Raw genomic sequence first — 19915 nt, 5'->3', positions numbered from 1 at the left:
GAGAAACATCCATCAGTTGCCTCTTGCGCACCCTTGACCAGGGACCTGGCCCACAATCCAGGCATATGCCCTGCCTGACTGGGAATCGAATGTTGGCAGTTCTCAGGCCAGCACTCAATCCACTGAGCCAAACCAGCCAGGGCCTTTTATTTATTTTTTTAAAAACTCCTCTGGTGTTTTTAACATATACACAGGGTTGAGGATCATTGCTTGAGGTCATAGGGAACCCAGGTGCAGACTCCCAAGTCAAGTGAGATGAAGAACATGTGTATTTGTACAGCCTTTCATGATTTAGGACGTATTTTTGACAATTATTATTTATTATTTATAAGCTTATATGGCAGTTATTATTCTCAGAGGAAAAACCTGGCTTGTTATTCATGAAGTTGTAGAGTTATAGGAACTCTGGACTTTGAGTCTGTGAAATAAACCAAAATTGTGGAAAGTTTGTAAGATAGTGCTATACATCTATTCCTAGGGTGTTTGAATGTTACTATAATTGCTTTGCTGAAAGGTTCTACTAATATGTATCCTTGGCAACACCAGCCATTATCATAATTTCTTTTAAAAATATAGCATATATACAGAAGTGTGTACAAATCCTAAGTGTGTAACTAGGTGGATTTACAAAGTGAATACAGCTGGGTCACTAGTGCCCAGATCAAGAATCAGATCCTTATCAGTGATCCAGAAGCCCCTGTCTGTGTCTTCAGTCACTACGTCTCTGCTACTCAGAGATTTAGTTTTGTCTGCTTTTAGACATGATATAAATAATATAGTATACATTGTTTTGCCTGAGATTCATCTATGTTGTACAGTTGTAGTTTGCTCATTTTCATTGTTATGTAAAATTTCATTGTGTGAATTTATTCATTCTGTTGTCAGTGAACATGTGGATAGTTTGCATATGTTTGACTATTACGAATAGTGCTCCCTTGAGCACTTTCATACATGTCTCCAAACGTCATTATTTAAAACATACTTCTTTTTGATTTTAAAATAACCAGTCTTCATGTTTTGTTTTGTTTTTAGATTTTATTTATTTAATTTTTTAGAGAGAGGGAAAAGGAATGAGAAAGAGAGGGAGAAACACCAGCGTGTGGTTGCTTCTTGTGCGCCCCCTACTGGGGACCTGGCCCACAACCCAGGCATGAACCCTGACTAGGAATCCAACCAGCCACCCATTTGTTTGCAGGCCTGTGCTCAATCCACTGAGCCTCACCAGCCAGGCCCAGTCTTCATGTGTTAATATGTATTTGTCTAGTTATACCTGTAGTAGTAACTGATTTTACTGTTTAAAATAATTGCTATTTACTTTACTTGTGAACTCTCTTTTTTCTCTACACTGTTTTCTTTTGCCTTTTGTTGTTATTCTCTATCATTACAAGTATTTTTCTGGTTTGTTTTTCAATTTTATCTACAGACTTTTTAAATCTATTGCCTTTAAAATTTTCTTCTTTTTCTATTTTATATTCAGAATTTTTTTTTCATCCTGAGGTCATGCACATGTACCTAAAATTTTTATGGTATCATTGTAACATTCTTGAGCCTTAATGTATTTTTAATCTATTTTGTTATATTCTGAGAAGTAAGGGTTTCCAAAAAATTGGGTTTTTTCCCCCCTCTAAGCAGGTAGCCAGTTTCCTTGAACTAATTTTTCAATAATAAATACAACGATTAGAATAAAAAAGAAAGATGGAATATTTTTTATTACTGTAGCTGAAAACAAAAGTATTTATTAGGAGACATTTCGTTTTTTCCCTTTGACATCTTGTTATTGGGATTAATTCATTGTGCTATTTAATGACACCCTCTCTACCACCAACACAGGAAAAGTGACTTCTGCAATTCTGTGCTGAAATGAAGGGAGGTAGACTGAAAACTGGCCATGGAATTTTATGAGCCCTTTCAGATTTTTCCCCTCTAATTTCTTGGGTTGATGTATATACAACTATTTATCTACATGTTGCAGTTTTCTTTACTGATACCAAGTTCACATAGCAGAAACTTTGATGATGCCACTTTGGTAGGGAACAGCCATAGCCTTCCCGCTGACAGATAGAACCTAAAGGAATTTTCATTATGACGCGTTGTGTTTGAGGATAATCCTGTTTCTCTCCGTGATTTTTGTGGCAGGATGGTTGTTTTCATGTTGTTGCTTCTTTCAGCATCTTTATTACAGTCTCTCTGAACCATTCTGAAGTTCTTTTAGGTACTTGAATATATAATATGTTTCTTACCTCTTGACATTTGGATATACTTGAAATATTTATCTCTATTCTTTGTCTTGGTAACTGCTTATGCTTTAGATCTTTGCTCAAAACGCTACTTTATTAGGGAAGCTTTCCTATCCTGGGCTCAGTTAAGTTTACGTTACTGGGTACCTTTTGTAGCCCATGCATTGTATAATTATTTGTTAGAAGGTTTATTGTTCAGTGTTCTTGAAACAGCAATAGATTTCTACTGAATTGATTCACGGTATATAGATATACACACTCTTACACTACTGAATTCCTTTTTTTTTTTTTTTTTAATCTTCACCTGAGGACTTTTTTTTTTTGTTTTTTTCATTGCTTTAGAGAGAGGATTGGGGGTTGGGGAATGAGAAAGAGAAACACCAGTGGGAGGGAAACATCAGTTGGTCACCTTCTCGTATGTGCTCCGACCTGGGAAGAACCCACATGTGGGGTATGTCCCCTGACTGGAGCCAAACCCGTGGCCTTTTGGTCCACAGGCTGACACTCCAACTAACTGAGCCACACTGGCCAGGCCCCGTTGAATTCCTTTTCTTCATGCTCAAGTGTCCTCATGAGAGTACTTTCAACTAGGGTCTTTTTGTGTTTTGCTTTGAGATTTTACGTATCTGAGATTATTTTAATTGTGCTCTTATTTGTAAATAAAAAGTTAGCTAGATATGAAATTAAGCATCTAACTGCTTTTCCTTAGAATTGGGATGGTTGACTTTAGCCTAAACTCAGGTGATTTCTGCTATTTTTAGGTGACCTGTGTTTTCTTTCTAAATGATTTAGAAATTTCATAGCCTTTAATGTTATTAGACTTCACTGTAATGTACCTGTTTATTCTGTTTTGTACTTCACGGACTCTTGTTAATGTCCAGTTTACATTCTCCTTGAATTGTGGTAAGTCCTGTAGCTATTTCTGTACGTCCCCCCTTCCTGCCCGCTGCCTCTCCTGTCTTCTCATTCTCTCCTGTTGTGTCTTATGCCTTTCAGGTGCTGTGTGGGAGAGTTCTTCAACCTGATTTCCTCAGGGATTTGTTCTTTTTCCATTACTGTTCACTCAGTTCGTTGTGTTTTTATTCGTCCTATTATATTTTGCATGACAATATTTCCAGTTGGTTTTATTTCATAGATTTTTCTCATGTCATGTTTTTAATATTCCCCAAGTTTTCCCCTGGCAACATTTAATTTGCAATTTTAAATGTCTTTTTTTGGTCTATTAATTCTACTTTCGTTTTGCTATTCTGTCATGGTGCCTGCGCTCCGTAGACATATCATTATTCTCCGCTTCCAGTTTGTGTTCCCTGGGAACTAACAGCTACTTGGGCCAGTATTGCATTTGTAAGGGAGGATGGGTTTTGATGCGCATTGGTTTTTCTGGGTGGTGAAAGCCCATTTGCTAGGTTTTGGTCCTTTAGAGTTGAGACACACCAGGACGTGCATCAGGACGGAGGGGCTCTGGCTGGTGGCTTTTGCCGAGCACACCCTAGTTGCTCAGGATTTCCCCGACCCTTTCTAAGCGCAGCCACCTTCCTTGCGAATGCCTAACTGGGAGTCTGCCTGGATTTTACTTCCCACCCCTGGCAAGTTTTAGTTGCCTTGCCATTCCCCTCTTATTTTGGCTAGAGCACCACTGGAAATACCGCTTTCACATTCCACAGTGGCACAGGGGCAGTGTGACAATGTTGAGGGGTGAACACCTTCCTCTGGCCTGTCCTCTGTCTAGGGTACCTGGTCTTCAGCTCTTAAGTTGATGTTTCTTTTCACAGTGGCAGCCAGCCTTTTCTTCTTCCTCCCCAAGGAGGAGTGATTTCTTACAGTGCTGGGATTTTTTTGTTGTTGTTCTGTTTTTGTTTTGTTTTTAGCTGGAATTTGGGATTCCTCTCTTACCCTCTTTAGCTTCTGGTGATTTCTTGGTAGGTTTGAGGAAGGCAAACATTCTTGACAATATGAGGTCTGTCTGGAAGAAGTCCAGCTATTGTTAATATAACGAGAATGGCTCATGCAACATTGATGTAGCCTGACAGCCAAGGAGAATGCACTGGAAGGCACATGTGTGAACAAGGACGACTTCTCTGTACTAGTCAGTGGGGGCGGTAGATACCATTGAAAGAGCATGTATCCCGTGTGACTGTCACATTCAAAATGACTGAGTGAGTAGGTCAACAGATCTCATCAGATTTTGCATTAAGCTTGAACATTCCTCTGTGGAAACTATTCAAATGATTCAGAAGGCTTCTGGGGACAATGCAGTGAGTGCAGCGCAAATGAAAATGTGGCACAAATGCTTCAAAGATGGTCGAGAATCTGTGGAAAGTGATCCACGTTCTGGAAGGCCTGCAGCAAGCACAGCACCTGAGAATTTGGAACGTGTACAGGCTGCAGTCAACAAAGATCGGTGACCCAGGTGGCTCAACCCCCCTACAGCCCAGATTTGGTGTGCTGCAACTTCTGGGTTTTCTCAAAACTAAAATTTCAGACTGTTAATGAGATTCAGGAAAATACAATGGAGCAGCTGATAGTGATTCCACAAATGATTTCGCAGAGTGTTTTGAACAGTGGAAGAGGTGCTAGAGAGTTGTGAGGTCCCAAGGTGCTTTCTTTAAAGGGGACTGAGGCGTCATTGTGCTGTGTACAGTGTTTCTTGTATCTTGTATCTTCTGTAATAAATGTGTCTCTTTTAAGTGCAAACATTTTCCTTTCTAAATCAGTTTTTGTAAAATGGAAAAATTAATCTGTCACAGTCTGCCTTTGACAAATGAAAAACATGCAACTTCACTGACTTTATAGAAATCATTTTGTAGTTTGTTTTCTGACCTGTTATTTTAGGAACAGCAGGGAATGCACTCCCTGTTGCTCAACAGCAACTCCTGATCCAGTGACGTATAAGGTAGCTTTATTTAAAGGCTAATGTAGTTAGAGTTGGAATTAGACGAGGAAGCAACAATGACTTTGATTATTAAAGAGAAACCGTACTTCTCTTTGTCACAGAACATTTATTACAAAATGAGGAGGAATCTGTTACTGGGTATCTGTGGTTCTGTGTGCATCGGACTGCACAAATTTAACCCAGTGTTTGGAAATGCCCTTTTAAAGAATGCCACAAGATTTTCCCGGACCCCCAGGTTAGAGAAACTGTAGTATATACTTTTCTCCATTAAGTGCAATAAAATTGAGTACTTGAGAAGACTTGGGAAGGTAGGCCTGTACAAGAAAGTTAGTAGAAAATCATGTTGAGATGGGTCTGCTGTGCTAGGTGCCCCTCTCTAATTTTGAGGCTGCCTCCTGCACATCAGAGAAGATAAAAGTGTGATTAAGATATTAATTCAGTAAAATTATAAATTTCTGCCCTGGCTGCTGTAGCTCAGTGGATTGAGCACGGACCTGTGAAGCAAAGGGTTGCTGGTTCGATTCCCAGGCAGGGCACATGTCTGGGTGGCAGGCCAGGTCCCTAGTAGGGGACACATGAAAGACAACCACACATTGATGTTTCTCTCCCACTCTTTCTCCTTCCCTTCCCCTCTCTCTAAAAATAAAATAAATAAAATATTTTTAAAAATAAATAAAATATTTTTAAAAATCACTCCATAAAAAAAATTATAAATTCCTGTGTTCAGTGGACCTTTAGAGACACTCACAGATATCTGGGGCTACCAGTCTTGAATTGGTGAGTAATGAGTCTGTTAGCCAGGAAAGAAAAATTACTATAAAAATTTTATAGCTATTACATACACGTGTCAGCTTAATTTTTGTCATTGTTAAAAAGGAGTTTTTATTTTGTTTTGTTTGAGTGGAAGTGAAAGATGCTTAAGAAAGTAAGTAGGTCATTCTGATATTTTAGATTCTAGTTTTTCCTAATGCTTTTAGAGAGAATGAACAAGTCGCATGTGTCGCCATTTCCATCTTTCCCAACTTACCGTCTCTGATTTCCTTTACATCTGGAAAGTAGGTTAATATACATAAGACTTCATGAGTTTTTTCCCAGGCAATCCCAAACTTATTTTACTTTCACTTTAAGTATCTTTGGGGTATAATATTTTTATACTTAAGGGCAAAATTAAAGATAACCAAATATAAGAGATAATATACACTTTTTCATTGGGTGGATGAGTACGGGCCAATGGATTTAGCAGTTCAAATGATATACCGTGGTGGTGGCTTTGCTGACAGTTTAATCAGAGTGAAAAATGTCTTTAAGCTCGGACTTCCCTACCATAAATAAAAACATCACTTTAAAATACTGCAAACACTTCAGGTTTTTCTTCTTTTATTAAATTTTAGAAGTTGTAGTTGTTAGTTACTAGATTTAATATTGGCCAGTGTTGTTCTTCTGAAGCTTTAATTTTAGGCAGTGAAATGCTGAATGTAAGCGAAACGGTTTTCTGTCTCTAAACTCAGACCTGCTGAATAGATATCAATGGCTTTACATTTGATATTGAAACATTATTAAATGGCCTTAATTGAAACTCTAGCATTGTAATAAGGAAAACTGTTAAGTGTATTGGGGTTAGGTTATATGCCATGAATTCCGTTTTTTCTCACAATGCCAGCAATAATGCTTTTCACATAGTATATTTTAAAATTTCTTTGAATATGTGAAATAATGTAATTCTTTCTCACACACTCTTCTGGACAAAGAAGGTGCTGGAATTACTTAGTTGAGTAGTTGGAGAAGAACAATTTATCAGGGTGAACTTTTTATCGCTACTTTCTCGCCCTGACCCTTCTTCAAATGGCACCTCCATAGACCAAATTGCCTAAGCAAGAAATTTGCAAGCCAGTCATTTTGCCTTTAAAACCTGTCCCAGTTTTCTCTTTTTCTGACCCATGTACACTGCCACCGTCCTATTCCAAGCTACCATCAATTCTTGCCCAGACTGTGGTAAATATTTTTTTTAACCTTTTTCTCTGATTTTACTCTTGAACCTCTCTAATCTATTTTTAAGTAATTTCTCTTATAAATGATTTCCTAAGTACTTTTAATAAAATCCAAACTTCTTACTCATGACTTACAAAGTTGTGGCAGATACTGTCAGTCACTCAGCCAAAATTTATTTTCTCCCTTAATCTTAATCCCAGAGCTTAAATTTTGTTTAGGCAACAATGTGTCCAGCTATGAAAGACTTGATTTTCTAGACTTTTTGGTTAGCTGGACCGATGACACATTTTTGGCTAATGAGAGAGATGTAGGTGGAAGTATCTGGAGAGGCTTCCTCAATAATAACAAGGCCAAGAGAAAGCCTTTTCCTCCCTTTGCCCGCTCCCCCGTCTTGTGAGGAACCTGAATTAAATCAGGCTTGGAGGAGGTGTAGCTCTCTTTTGTGAAGAGGAAGTGACAAGCAAGTGGAATAAAACTCATACATGTTAAGGATGCTAAAGTGGAAAGATTTTTTAAGAGCGCTTAATGCCATTGTTGAACTGTTGTGCCAGCCTGGCTTGCTATGACAAGACAAGTTGTCTGGGACGTGGGAATCTCCATGTTTTCTTTAAGCCTTCACCATTTTAAGTATTCTGTTACTTGCATCTGAATATGTTCCTAACTGATATATATTGTATGTTCCATACTATATGTTCCTGACAGATAGCCTCTAGATGACCTAGCCTGTGTCCATCATTCTGACCTCATCACTGTCCTCCAGCCAGATGAGCTAGCAGGTAAACCCCTGCTCAAACCCGAACTCCTTACTTAGGACTCAGAAGTTCTGTGTGATCTGGCTTTCCTGACCTCCCCTAGTTTACCGCCTCCCTCTCCATCCCCAAAGCACCAAAAACATTGATATACTCAATAGTACCATAAATATGTGCAGGATGTTAATGGAGAAAAACACAAAATAGAAGAATTTAACAGACCAGAATTGAAGGAGAGGTATATTAGATACATGGATTAGAAGACAGTATTGTAAACTTGTCAGCTTTCCAGGATTAATTTTAATTAGTGGGTTTTTAAGAACAGTTTCTAACAGGTTTCTTTGTGGAACTTTAAGATACTTATATTGAACACCCAAAAGCAATAATAGCCATGATAATTTTTGGAGCATAACAAAGTGAATTAATACTGCCCCACTCAATATCTCAACTGACTTTGAACTTAAACTATTAGACAGGTAAACTGACCAGAGAGAAAAGATATGGAAAACACTGTAAGTCCCTGACTCACATCTAACAAGTAGATTGAAGATATAAATGTGAAAAGCAAAATTATAAAAGTAACCCAGAAGGAAATGTAGCAATGAGAAAGATGTCTTAAAGATCATGAAGGAAGCACAGACCTTGCAGGGACAGATTGATAGATTTTGCTCTGTTAAAGTTTAAAATTTGTATGAAATCACATTGTAAACAGTTTAACAACAAGCCGTGAATGGAGAGAACACTCATATTTATAATGCATGTAACCAACACAGCATTGGTATTCAGAATATATAAAGAACTCCTATGAAACAAAAAGAAAAAGACAATCAGAAGATTGGGTTAAGACAGTGAACCAGTAGCTAACAGGTGAAACTGGAATAGTCAGTAAACATATGAATAGATGATTGTGTCAGTTTGCATGGGTTCAGGTATAGTATTCCAAAACTCCTCTGACAGAAAGTTAAAGCCAAGGACATTTGTTTCCTGCTTGACAATCTAGAGGTAGGAAGTTCAGTGTTGGTTCAGCACTCTGCGAACACAGCGGGCTTCTATGTCAGCATTGTCATCATTCTGTTGATCTTCCCAACATGGTATCAGCAGCCCCAAATGTCATAACCTTATATGAGAATTTTCTAAACGTAGAGGGGAGAGAGAAGAAAGGGGCCTTCATCTTCCACATCCCTTCTCTTAGTGGGGAGCAAAATCTTTCCAGAAGCTTCTAGACTTTTCTGTCTGTCTCATTGCTAGTTACAGACAGAGGGGAACAAATCACCTTTCTGGTATAAATTAATCAAGATTCACTCCCTAAACTGGGGAACAGGTTACCTTCTTTTACCATATTACTTTATGTTCAATTCCTGAGCAAAACCAAGTTTGCCAGAAAGAAGAGGGGATATTTGTTGTAACTGTTAGCCTGTCAGTAATATAGGTTGAACCAAATGATATCGATGATGTAATATGAATATATAATATATTCTAATAACATGAACTATGCAATATATAATGTACAAGTATATTAATATGAAATACATAGAAAATGTAAATGTAATTAAGCAGTATTTATAAATATGTAAACTTAATGTGTTTAAAAACATGAAAATTATAAAAATATGCTGAGGCGTAAAAACATTGACTAATGTAATGGTATTTCTGGACCAGAAAGATAACTAGGATTAAGAGATTCAGTTGTATTTATTATTTCCTTTGTAAAAGAGAAATGCAAATATCTGAACCAAAACTGTAAATAACATTCTTACTTTTTACCTCTTCTTTTAAAGCTTATAAATTACATTAGTGTACTCAGATGGGGAAATGAGTATTCTCAAGCGTTTTGCTTGAAAATGGAAATTGATGGACTGTATTAGAGGACATTTTGGACGAAGAAAGAGGTGGAAGTTTAATCATTAAAATGTTCATGATAGCTATTTGGTTTTCTTTCAGTATTTCTGATATTTTCATAGTCAGAAAACCTTTAAACCTCTTTTTGTACTTTAAATATATAAAATTAAAAGCTGCTTACTTACTATTCTGGTCTACTTTTCATGAAATAAACATTATGTACTCACATATTCCTGTAGTCAGCAGACACATTATTGAGTGCGTATCAGGCACTGTTCTAGGTGCTGGAGATACCAACAGCTCCTGAGACCATCAGGGTACCTCTTTTCATGGAACAGCTTGGAAGGGGAGAGACACAAAAGGCAAATGTGCAAATAAATGAACGAGGCATTTTCAGGTAGTGATTAAGTACAGAAGGAAAGTATAACTGAACGATACTGAAAACAATGATGGTAAAGTGTGTGTGAGTGTGAGTGATTTAGATAGGTTGGGTGGCCAGACTGTCTCTGAGTTGCTTTATCTTTGAGCTGGGAATTGGATGAAAGATGGAGCTAGACATGTGAGGGTCTGGGTCCCGGTTCTTCAGGCAGAGCACACAGCAAGTGCAAAGTCCCTTAGGCTGAAAGGACTTTGTCATACTCAGGGACTAGAAAGTGAAGGGGTGAGTGAAACTTAATGGGAAGCAGCAGAGGTACCCAGGGCCAGCTCACATAAAGGCCTTGTTGGTCATAGAAGTTTGTATTAATATTTTACTGTATGTGTCCTGGGAACCCATTGCAGAATCTCAAGCCGAGATCTGTGCCCTGAAAAGACCACTCTGCCTGCTCTGAAAGGATGAATTGTAGGCAGCAGATGTGACAGTGGAGAGAGACCAGTTCGAAGGTTGTGATAACAAATGGAAATACTGGCATTTGAAAATATATAACCAGAACATTAGTGAGAAGTATCACAATTTCTAGACAGAAAGGGGGAGCAAGAGAGCAGAACATGACCTGAGGCAGCATGAGGACCAGGTGAGCACTGAGAAAGGTATGAAATAGTCTACGGCCATACCACCCTGAACGTGCTCCATCTCGTCTGAGAAAGGTATGAAATACCATGAAAGGACGACATTATGGAAGTCAGAGGGCAGCAGCATCAGGTAACGTCCAGCACAACGAGGATTTTAGTGAGATCAGCAGAGGAGGGAAAAAATAGCCAATGACAATTTTGAATTGGGATGAAATTACAAGCTACATTGCAATGGGTTAAAAAAAACCCGCAAATATTAGCATTTTTAGCCTTACCAGGTAAACCTTTATTAATGATTCTTTCCTACTTTAAATTTTATTAGGTCTTATTGGCTAGGTATCAGTACCTCCATGCTATTACTTGCTATGTAATATTGTTAGAAAATAGCATCTTAAATAAAACTAAAAAGCAGTAAAAGAGTCATATCTTCCTCCATTTTATGAATACAAAAACTAAATAATTGTGTGAAAGACAGAAAATTTTAAAAATGTGTTTCAACATATGTTCTACACACTATCTACTGTAAAAAGTCACCCAAGTGAGAGATAAGTCCCATTGATACATAACAAAGTGAGAATTAGGTTTCCATAGCAAATACCCTTCAAATTGAGCTGAAATTTTGGGGTGAAAATAGGTCAATTTTTTTATTAGTAACTGGAACACCAGAAGTGTAGGGAACATGCTAATGTAACTGTCTTGCTGTCTGTTTTTTGTTTTTTAATATCTGTAGAACTTTATCAATGTTGGTTCTCTTTAATTCTCTAACTCACTGTCCTTGTTCCCACTTCTCACAGCCCTAGGCTGCCACTGGGCCACAGGTGCTTTCTTTCCTCATGAAGATTTAGTGACCTCCTTCTTTATAAACCTGAGTAAAGCCTGAGTATAAATCCATAGTTCCCTAAATAATGCATTGACAATGTTTGATAACAAATGTCCTTTCTTCCCTAACAAGCAAAGTTAAAATAAGGTACTTTATAACTCATCAACTGCATTGTATATGCAATTTATATTTTAAAAATGTGTATTAAAAAATAAGCATTATAACTTGAAGCAAAACATCAAAGTTTTACTAAAACTTTTTGATGTAAAATAGAAAATGAAACAAAAATGCTCAGTATCAGAAAGAATGTAGTGAAACTGAATTGTACTCACACTGATAATGATAATGTATAAACTGGTACAACATTTTAAGATAAGCGTGGCATTATCATCAATATAGGCTTAAGTATATATACCCTATGACTCAACAATATCACTTTTCAAATTATAGCATTTAAAATTTTGTATATGAGCAAAGACTTTGCATGAAGAATATTTGTCATAATGTCATTTACAGTAAACTACAGAAAGAATTTAGATGTCCAAAAATAAAATCTCGGTTAAATAATTGATGGTTTTCATATAATACATTGCCCTGTATTAAAGGATGTGATAGAACATTATGAGTATACTTAATGCCACTAAACTTTAGATTTAAAATGGCTAAAATTACCAATTTACTTTTAAGCAAAATTTTAACATTTAAAAAAATATATATTTTACCATAATTTTTAAAAATTACCAAAAAGGGGACAAACCATATACACAAGAAAAAAAACAGGATATTTTACAGGGCAGCCAAAAGTCGATTTATAGTTGTAATACAAATAAATAATCTAATAACTAATAAATAATAATATAAGAATGAAATGTTTTACATGCACAACTGTAAACCCACTTTTGCCCACTGCGGTGTAACATTCAAAAACACAGCAACTTGTTTTTTAGACTAATCAGTCTTTTAGAATAAAAACATAAAATATAAAATATAGGAGAAAAATACGTATACTTCCAGTATAGATGGATAGAGACTAAATCACTAGTAGAATTATGAAATGTTTGTTTAACTTTCATATAAAAACAATTTTTGTATAAAATACACGTATGTGTATGCACACAAATTTATAAAAGGAGGTGAGGTGAACAGTCAAAATCAGTAGAGACATTTTACGTGGCAATTACAAAGTCATCTCTTCCTATTGTTTTGAGTTATTAAAATTCATTATTCAATCAGAGGTTTTGTTAAGTTTATTTATTCAACATACACTCCCTGTTCTACTGAGTACAAAGCAAAGTCGTTCATCATTCTATCAATGTTAAATGCTTACACGTTATTGTTCACGCAGAAAGAGAATTCATTATTTCTGATGGTTATGTAAGGCCTTTGTTTCACAGCCAAAGTGTATGGTCATAATTATCCCTATAATTGATTTGCTTATTTGGGTTTAAAGAGCCAAAAATAAATAAATAAATGAGATCAGTTCAGAGCACTACTTAGAATTCGAGTGACTCATCACTAACTAACTCTCAAGACATCCTTATGTAAAAACATCCCAGACACACAGCGCAGACCAGACCCACAGCGCAGACCAGACCCTCAGTGTCCCATTCCATCAGGCTGGCACATGTTTAAAAAAGAGCTAAGTCATGCTTTGAAAGAAGTAACACTGCTGCTAAAATGCATATTTATTGGCTTAACTTTATAAAGTGCAGAAGAAAAATCATTGAACCATTCCTCTCTCATTCAGCACCTGTCATTAAAAATTAAGACAGTGTAAAACTCTAATTTTTGCCAAGACACAGTATGTGCTACAAAGACCTCCCATCAGAGAGGTGTACACAAGGTATCATTCAACTTTTACAGAAGAAATCTTACTGCTCAGGGTACATGCTGCCTTTCACTCAACAATAAAAACAACAATGGGAAGTAGCTATCATTTACTTAGCTCTTAGGTGTGTCATGAAGTATGACAGATGCCCAACATGCACTCACTCCTTGTGGAAACATGCTGTGCGAGACACCTTTATGCTTGTTTTATTGTCCAGGGTCCCTCCCCTTATTTCTGACAGTCGTGAACACACTTCCAAAGACAGAGGTGGGAGACTTCCGCCAACATGGAGGCATAGGTACAAACACTATGCCTTCTCACACAACCAAGTCTAAAAATAACAAAATTTTAGCAACAAAAAACGCAGCCAAACCACAGAAAACTGAACTAAACCGAAGTCCAACAACAACGAACCACTCAGCTAGACTGGTAAGAGGGGCGGAGCCAGCAGCAGAGCCCAGCAGGCAAAAAAGATCCCCTGACCCAGGTGCGCAGGCAGCCAAGGGTGGATCCCAGGTGTGGGGTAGCGACAGGCGGACCCAGGTAAGGTGTGGGGCGGCTGGCTGACCACAGTCACACATTCAGGTGTGCAGGTAAATGAGCGAAGGAGCGAGCAGTGAGACAGACCAGGCAGGCCCCAGCGGCAAGCAGCAGCAGAGGGGACCGCCATTGCCCCTCTTTGACCTCGCCCCCACATATAGTCACAAACCAGAGACCTGGGTGGCTTCTCTCTGACCACACCCCCACATACAACGTCACAAACCAGAGACCTGGGTGGCCCTATCCCAATGAACAACTAATGTTCCTCTCCTCATACGTAACAGGCGCGAACAGACCAAACATGGCTCAAGAAGAACTCAAACCCCTGGAGCCGGAGCCAGTAACTCTAAGCGACCAAGAAATTGCCAACCTATCAGATGCACAGTTCAAAACACTGGTGATCAGGATGCTCACAGAACTGGTTGATTTTACTCACAAATTAGAGGATCATATGAAGGCTAAACTAATTGAAATGAAGGGAAATGCACAGGAAACCAATAGTGATGGAAAGGAAACTGGGATTCACATCAAGGGAGTAGACCAGAAGGAAGAAAAAAATGACCAAACAGAAAAATGTGAAGAAATAAGAATTCAAAAAAATGAGAGGCTAAGGAACCTCCAGGACATCTTTAAACACTCCAACATCCGAATTATAGGGGTACCAGAAGGGGAAGAGGAATGGCCACAAGGGGAACACTTATTTGAACAAATAATAAAGGAGAACTTCCCCAATCTGGCAAATGAATAGACTTCCAGGAAATCCAGGAAGCACAGAGAGTCCCAGAGAAGTTGGACTCAAGAAGGAGCACACCAAGGCACACCTTACAGGCAAGAAGGGGCTGGAAAGAAGTATTCCAAGTCATGAAGTCCAAAGACCTACATCCAAGATTGCTCTATCCAGCAAAACTTTCATTTAGAATGGAAGGGCAGATAAAGTGCTTCTCAGATAAGATCAAATTCAAGGAGTTCATCATCACCAAGCCCTTATTATATGAAATGTTAAAAGGACTTATCTAAGAAAAAGAAGATAAAAAAGATGAACAGTGAAAGGACAGCAAACTCACAGTTATTAACAACCACACCTAAAACAAAAGCAAATTAAAAGGACAGCTAGATCAGGAGCAGAACCATAGAAATGAAGATCAAATGGAGGGTTAGCAACAGGGGAGTGGGAGAAGGAGAAGGGGGGAGAAGGTACAGAGAATAAGTAGCATAGACGGTAGATAGAAAATAGGGGGGAGGGCAAGAATAGTAGGGAAAACATAGAATCTAAAGAACTTGAGACACGTGGTCATAAACTAAAGGGGGGGATGGTGGAGGAGTGGTGTGTAGGGTGGAGGAGAATGAAGGGGGGAAATGGGACAACTGTAATGGCATAGTCAAAATATATTTAAAAAAAACAAATACAGAGGTGGATTTTATATGTTTATGGGGAGTCTGTCTCCTCCCCAGAGTAATTAGCCCTCTTCCAAGTCTCACATTCTCTCCCCAAAATTTCAGCTTGATTTGAAGAGCATTTTCTATGGAAACCTAATTCTCACTTTGTTATGTATCAATGGGAACTTATCTTCTACTTGGGTGAGTTTTTACAGTAGATAGTGTGTAGAACATATGTTGAAACACATTTTTTAAATTTTCTGTTTTTCACACAGTTATTTAGTTTTTGTATTCATAAAATGGAGGAAGATATGACTCTTTTACTGCTTTTTAGTTTTATTTAAGATGCTATTTTTAAAGTAGGAAAGAATCATTAATAAAGGTTTAGCTGGTAAGGCTAAAAATGGTAATATTTGCGGGGTTTTTTTTTAACCCATTGCAATGTAGCTTGTTATTTTATCCCTGTAATAGAATTAGTTTAAAATTGTCATTGGCTGTTTTTTCCCTCCTCTGCTGATCTCTCTAAAATCCTCGTTGTGCTGGACGTTACCTGATGCTGCTGCCCTCTGACTTCCATAATGTCATCCTTTCATGGTATTTCATACCTTTCTCAGACGAGATCGGGCACATTCAGGGTGGTATGGCTGTAGACTATTTCATACCTTTCTCAGTGCTCACCTGGCTCTCATGCTGCCTCAGGTCATGTCCTGCTCTGCCCACTCCCCTTTTCTGTCTAAAAACTGTGATACTTCTTACTAGTGTTCTGGTTATGTATTTTCAAATGCCTGCCTTCCCATTCATTTGTCGTATTGTTTCCTCAGACTCAGTAAATCCAAGCTGGAATTGTTTCACTTAACCATCTATTTTATTCAGTTTGGCCACTGGCCCTGAGAGGAGATATTTCGGTATTATCTTTAGTTCTTCCTTTTTAAATAACTTGTAAACAGACTATCACCGCATATTTCTGGCATCCGTACATTTTTCTCCAGTTTTCCTAATGTAATGTTGAGTCTTGTGATTTGGTTTTCAGTAGTATTTAAATAACCTTTATCTCTTCAAATACAGAGGTGGATTTTATATGTTTGATTTTGTCTTTTGAAGCATGAGGGGAAAGTGAATGCCTTGGGCAGGAGCCTTGTCCGTCACTGTTGTCCAGCATGTAGAGGCATTGAATAAATATACGTATACTTTTGAATGAACTGCCCAAGTCTAAAGAAAGAGCTTTGTCAATTCTGAGTTTTGTGAAATGAGAGCCCATTTTGAATGTTAACTTTTTTAAACCTTTTTTAGGAGATAGTACTTCAATTCTTATTTGTCTATATTGTTGAAGAAATTCTATTGGGTCTTTTTACAAAATTGATTTGATGTATAAGAAAGTTTCCCTGTTTATTTTTAGGTTTTGGAAGGAAGGATGTCGTAGAACATTTACTGCAGATGGGCGCTAACGTGCATGCCCGTGATGACGGAGGTCTCATCCCACTTCATAACGCCTGCTCCTTCGGCCATGCTGAGGTTGTGAGTCTGTTACTGTGCCAAGGAGCCGATCCAAATGCCAGGGATAACTGGAACTACACTCCTCTGCATGAAGCTGCTATTAAAGGGAAAATCGATGTATGTATTGGTAAGTGTTATTTGAGGATATCTGAATGAGGGGATCAACCTGACTGTATAAAATCTTAAATACAGGTTACTATTTTCTCTTGTATTTTTATTGTGGTGAAGCAGTGTCCTCTTAGAATAATAACTAGAGATGGTTTTATTACTTCTTATCCTTAGAAGCAATCATTTTTCCATCAAAAGCGAAATAAAGCGATGGTAATCTAAAGTTGGTTAAGAATAAGATTCGTAACAACTCTCCAAATGCAAGTCAAGTGCTAATTGGTGTGGAACTAAATTTTGATAGATTACTGTTATCAAATTTTGTTAATATGCAGTCTCCAAGAGACAGCGGATTTTCTATCCTAGCATCAGTGAGAGCCATTATAAACCAAAAATTCATAACTGAATTGGATGACATATTTGGAAGCTTTAGTTTGATTCAAGGACAGTTATCTAGTACTAGCGCAAAGCCTTTCTCTTGATGTTGCTAAAATTGAACACCAACTATTTTATTAGGACTGGAAAGCTTCGAGTCAGTAGTTCAAATACAGTAGTTCAGAGCTTAATATTTTTATCATGTGCCACAGTCTAGAGGAAAAGCAGTTTCGAACAGAATTGAACTTTTCAACCATTGTAAGTATTGAGATTATATGAAACTGTATTTAATCAGCATTTCTCTCTTTTAGCTCTCTAATATATATAGAGTATAGATTTTGCTTTACTGAATAACATTTTTCATTTTAAAAACCTAAAACAAGCTTCTAGAGGACAAGCATAGTTTCTCTTGCATGTATCATCTACTTCTTCAAACTCAAGATGGTGGGTGTTTGTTTAGCCCACAGCAAGTTGGTTTCCGTAACTGTCTGCCTGGATGATTTAGTTATCTTTATAAAACTCAAATATACTTGTCATTTTCAAAGATAGAATGTTGGTGCCATTAAAATTTTCTTTCTCATAATAGCCATTTTTATAGCCTTTAACATTTCTCAGTTTTTCCCAGATTATTGCAATACTTCACATACAATGTTTTTATCACATTTCTGTCATTATCCTTTGTCACGCTAACATCCATTGGCATGACCATTGGGATGCCCTGTCCTTTTTGATCATTGACATTTTCCATGTCAGTGGATTCTCCCCTTGACCCCTAAGTCTCACTAAAACAGCCATATCTTGGACTAAGTCCTTACATTGCTCTGAAAAGCTTGAAATTAAGGTATTTGTGGTAAGTTACTGTGTAATAACTACAGTGGAACTTGATTTGTATTCTTATCTAATTTTCTAGACTTTCACCTTCCTTACCTTCATCCCTTATTACTTGACCTTGTTATATACGTTGGAGTTTTCTGTCCTTAGTCACAGAATTTTATACAGTTTTCACCTTCTTGCAGTATTCTCCTTTCTATGTTTCAATGTTCTATTTTCTTATCTGTACCTCTCTGGATGTTTCATTCTATTAGTGCTTTTAATATCTTATTGAAATGAATATGCCTCTTCTTTTCCTTCTCCTGATCCCACTTCCAAAGTATATAACACCTATGTTCCTTTCACCCCAGTCCTGTTGAAATAGGGGACGAGAGGTGGGATCCGAATGTCTAAAGGATGGGTTCCCACAGCCCTCTGGTCTGCAGCCCTCAGTAGGCTTTGGCACATACGGCCCTCTTTCTTGTAAGTTCTTATGCCGTGTTGTAAAAGTCGAGGGAAGAAGGGCTCCTTTGAAACATAATCAAAATATAATTGAGGCTATACCTACTATTAAAGCATGTAACACCGTTATCGTGGGAAACAAGAGTGGTTGTAGACCCTTCTGCACACTTAATTAGCTTCCGGGAACCTGTTAATTTTATCCTTAGGTGCACTGAAACCTCTGGTAGCTTATGCATCAGATTTTCTGAATTCGAGTGTAATTAGGAACCCTGAAATGCTTCTGTTAGGCATATTTCCACTTCGGGACAACTGGGTAAAAGAATTGAAAGCCTTGTGCCCTCTACTCCTTTCACTTAAATAATGATTTTGAGAGATTACCATGCAAACTTCATTTTAAAAAGGTTTTCAATTAGATGGGAAAATGCTGGCTTGGTTATTTTTAGATTAATCACATCTCTATACAGAGTACTGAATACATTTAGCATTTATAAAGGTAGAGCCAAGCCGTGTTACCATTGGCAGGGTGGATTGCTGCAAAGCTCGGTGCCCTGGACTCACATCCTGGCCCCACCAACTCCCAGCAGGATGTGAGATCGGGGGCTGCTTCCGTAGCCTCCGTGTTCCATTGCGTGTGAAACGGGACGACCACTCATACTTCACATGCCTCTTGGGAGGGTCAGCATGACGGTAGATGTAAAGGAAAGTACTTAGAGTACCTGGTTTTGTGAACACTAAATAAATACTGATTGTTATTATTACTATTATTATGGCTAAAATCTCAACCTAAAGTATCACTGCTGTGTGATACAGACCTCCTCGTTTCTCCTGTTTCCCCTTTATTGACATTTTTTAAAAATATCAGTTTAAAAATCTAAGAAGCCATGTTACTTTCATAGATGGTATTTAGTTACCATCAAAAAGACCAAAATATAGCCTGAGATTATGTTTTAAAATTACTCTGAATGCTGGAGTTCATTATGGCAAAGTTGATGATGTAATTTTAGATCGAATTTAACAAATCTAACTTATTTTAGAAATCAACATTTCCTGCCTTCAGATTGTATTCATTTCTCCTACTCTGAGATATAATGTCTTTTCTGAAAATATGTCATGATTTTTTGAGACTCTCTGAGTGTTAGTGCTTTCAAATTCCATTTTAAAAGCAAATTGTAGATACATCTGTCACAAAATTACCTGATACAAGATCTGGGAGTTGTAATGGACATGTGTTACTATTTTTTCTTTTTTCTCTTCTTCAATTCGGCTGGTTAGTACCCACCTTGTTCGCTGACTTTGGAGATTGAAATGATGAGCTGTCGTCATGGGGCGACTGCAGAGCCTGCAGACGCAGACCTTCCTTTTTTCTGCCCCTGGCAGTCAGGACAG

At 37.7% G+C, this 19915-nt stretch overlaps 1 protein-coding gene across 1 annotated transcript in view; it reads left to right on the top strand.

The window, feature by feature from the left end:
- TNKS (tankyrase) overlaps window positions 1-19915 on the top strand; it is a 172572-nt gene that overhangs the window by 15730 nt on the left and 136927 nt on the right. Inside the window, exon 2 of the mRNA XM_037128794.2 lies at window positions 16680-16904. Coding sequence (XP_036984689.2) covers window positions 16680-16904 — 225 coding nt within the window. The remainder of the gene's footprint in view (window positions 1-16679; window positions 16905-19915) is intronic.

Source organism: Artibeus jamaicensis, unplaced genomic scaffold (assembly GCF_021234435.1).
Source record: "Artibeus jamaicensis isolate MK-2021 breed Jamaican fruit bat unplaced genomic scaffold, CSHL_Jam_final scaffold_833, whole genome shotgun sequence".
Taxonomy (NCBI): domain Eukaryota; kingdom Metazoa; phylum Chordata; class Mammalia; order Chiroptera; family Phyllostomidae; genus Artibeus; species Artibeus jamaicensis.
This window is presented reverse-complemented; position numbering and strand designations above follow the sequence as displayed.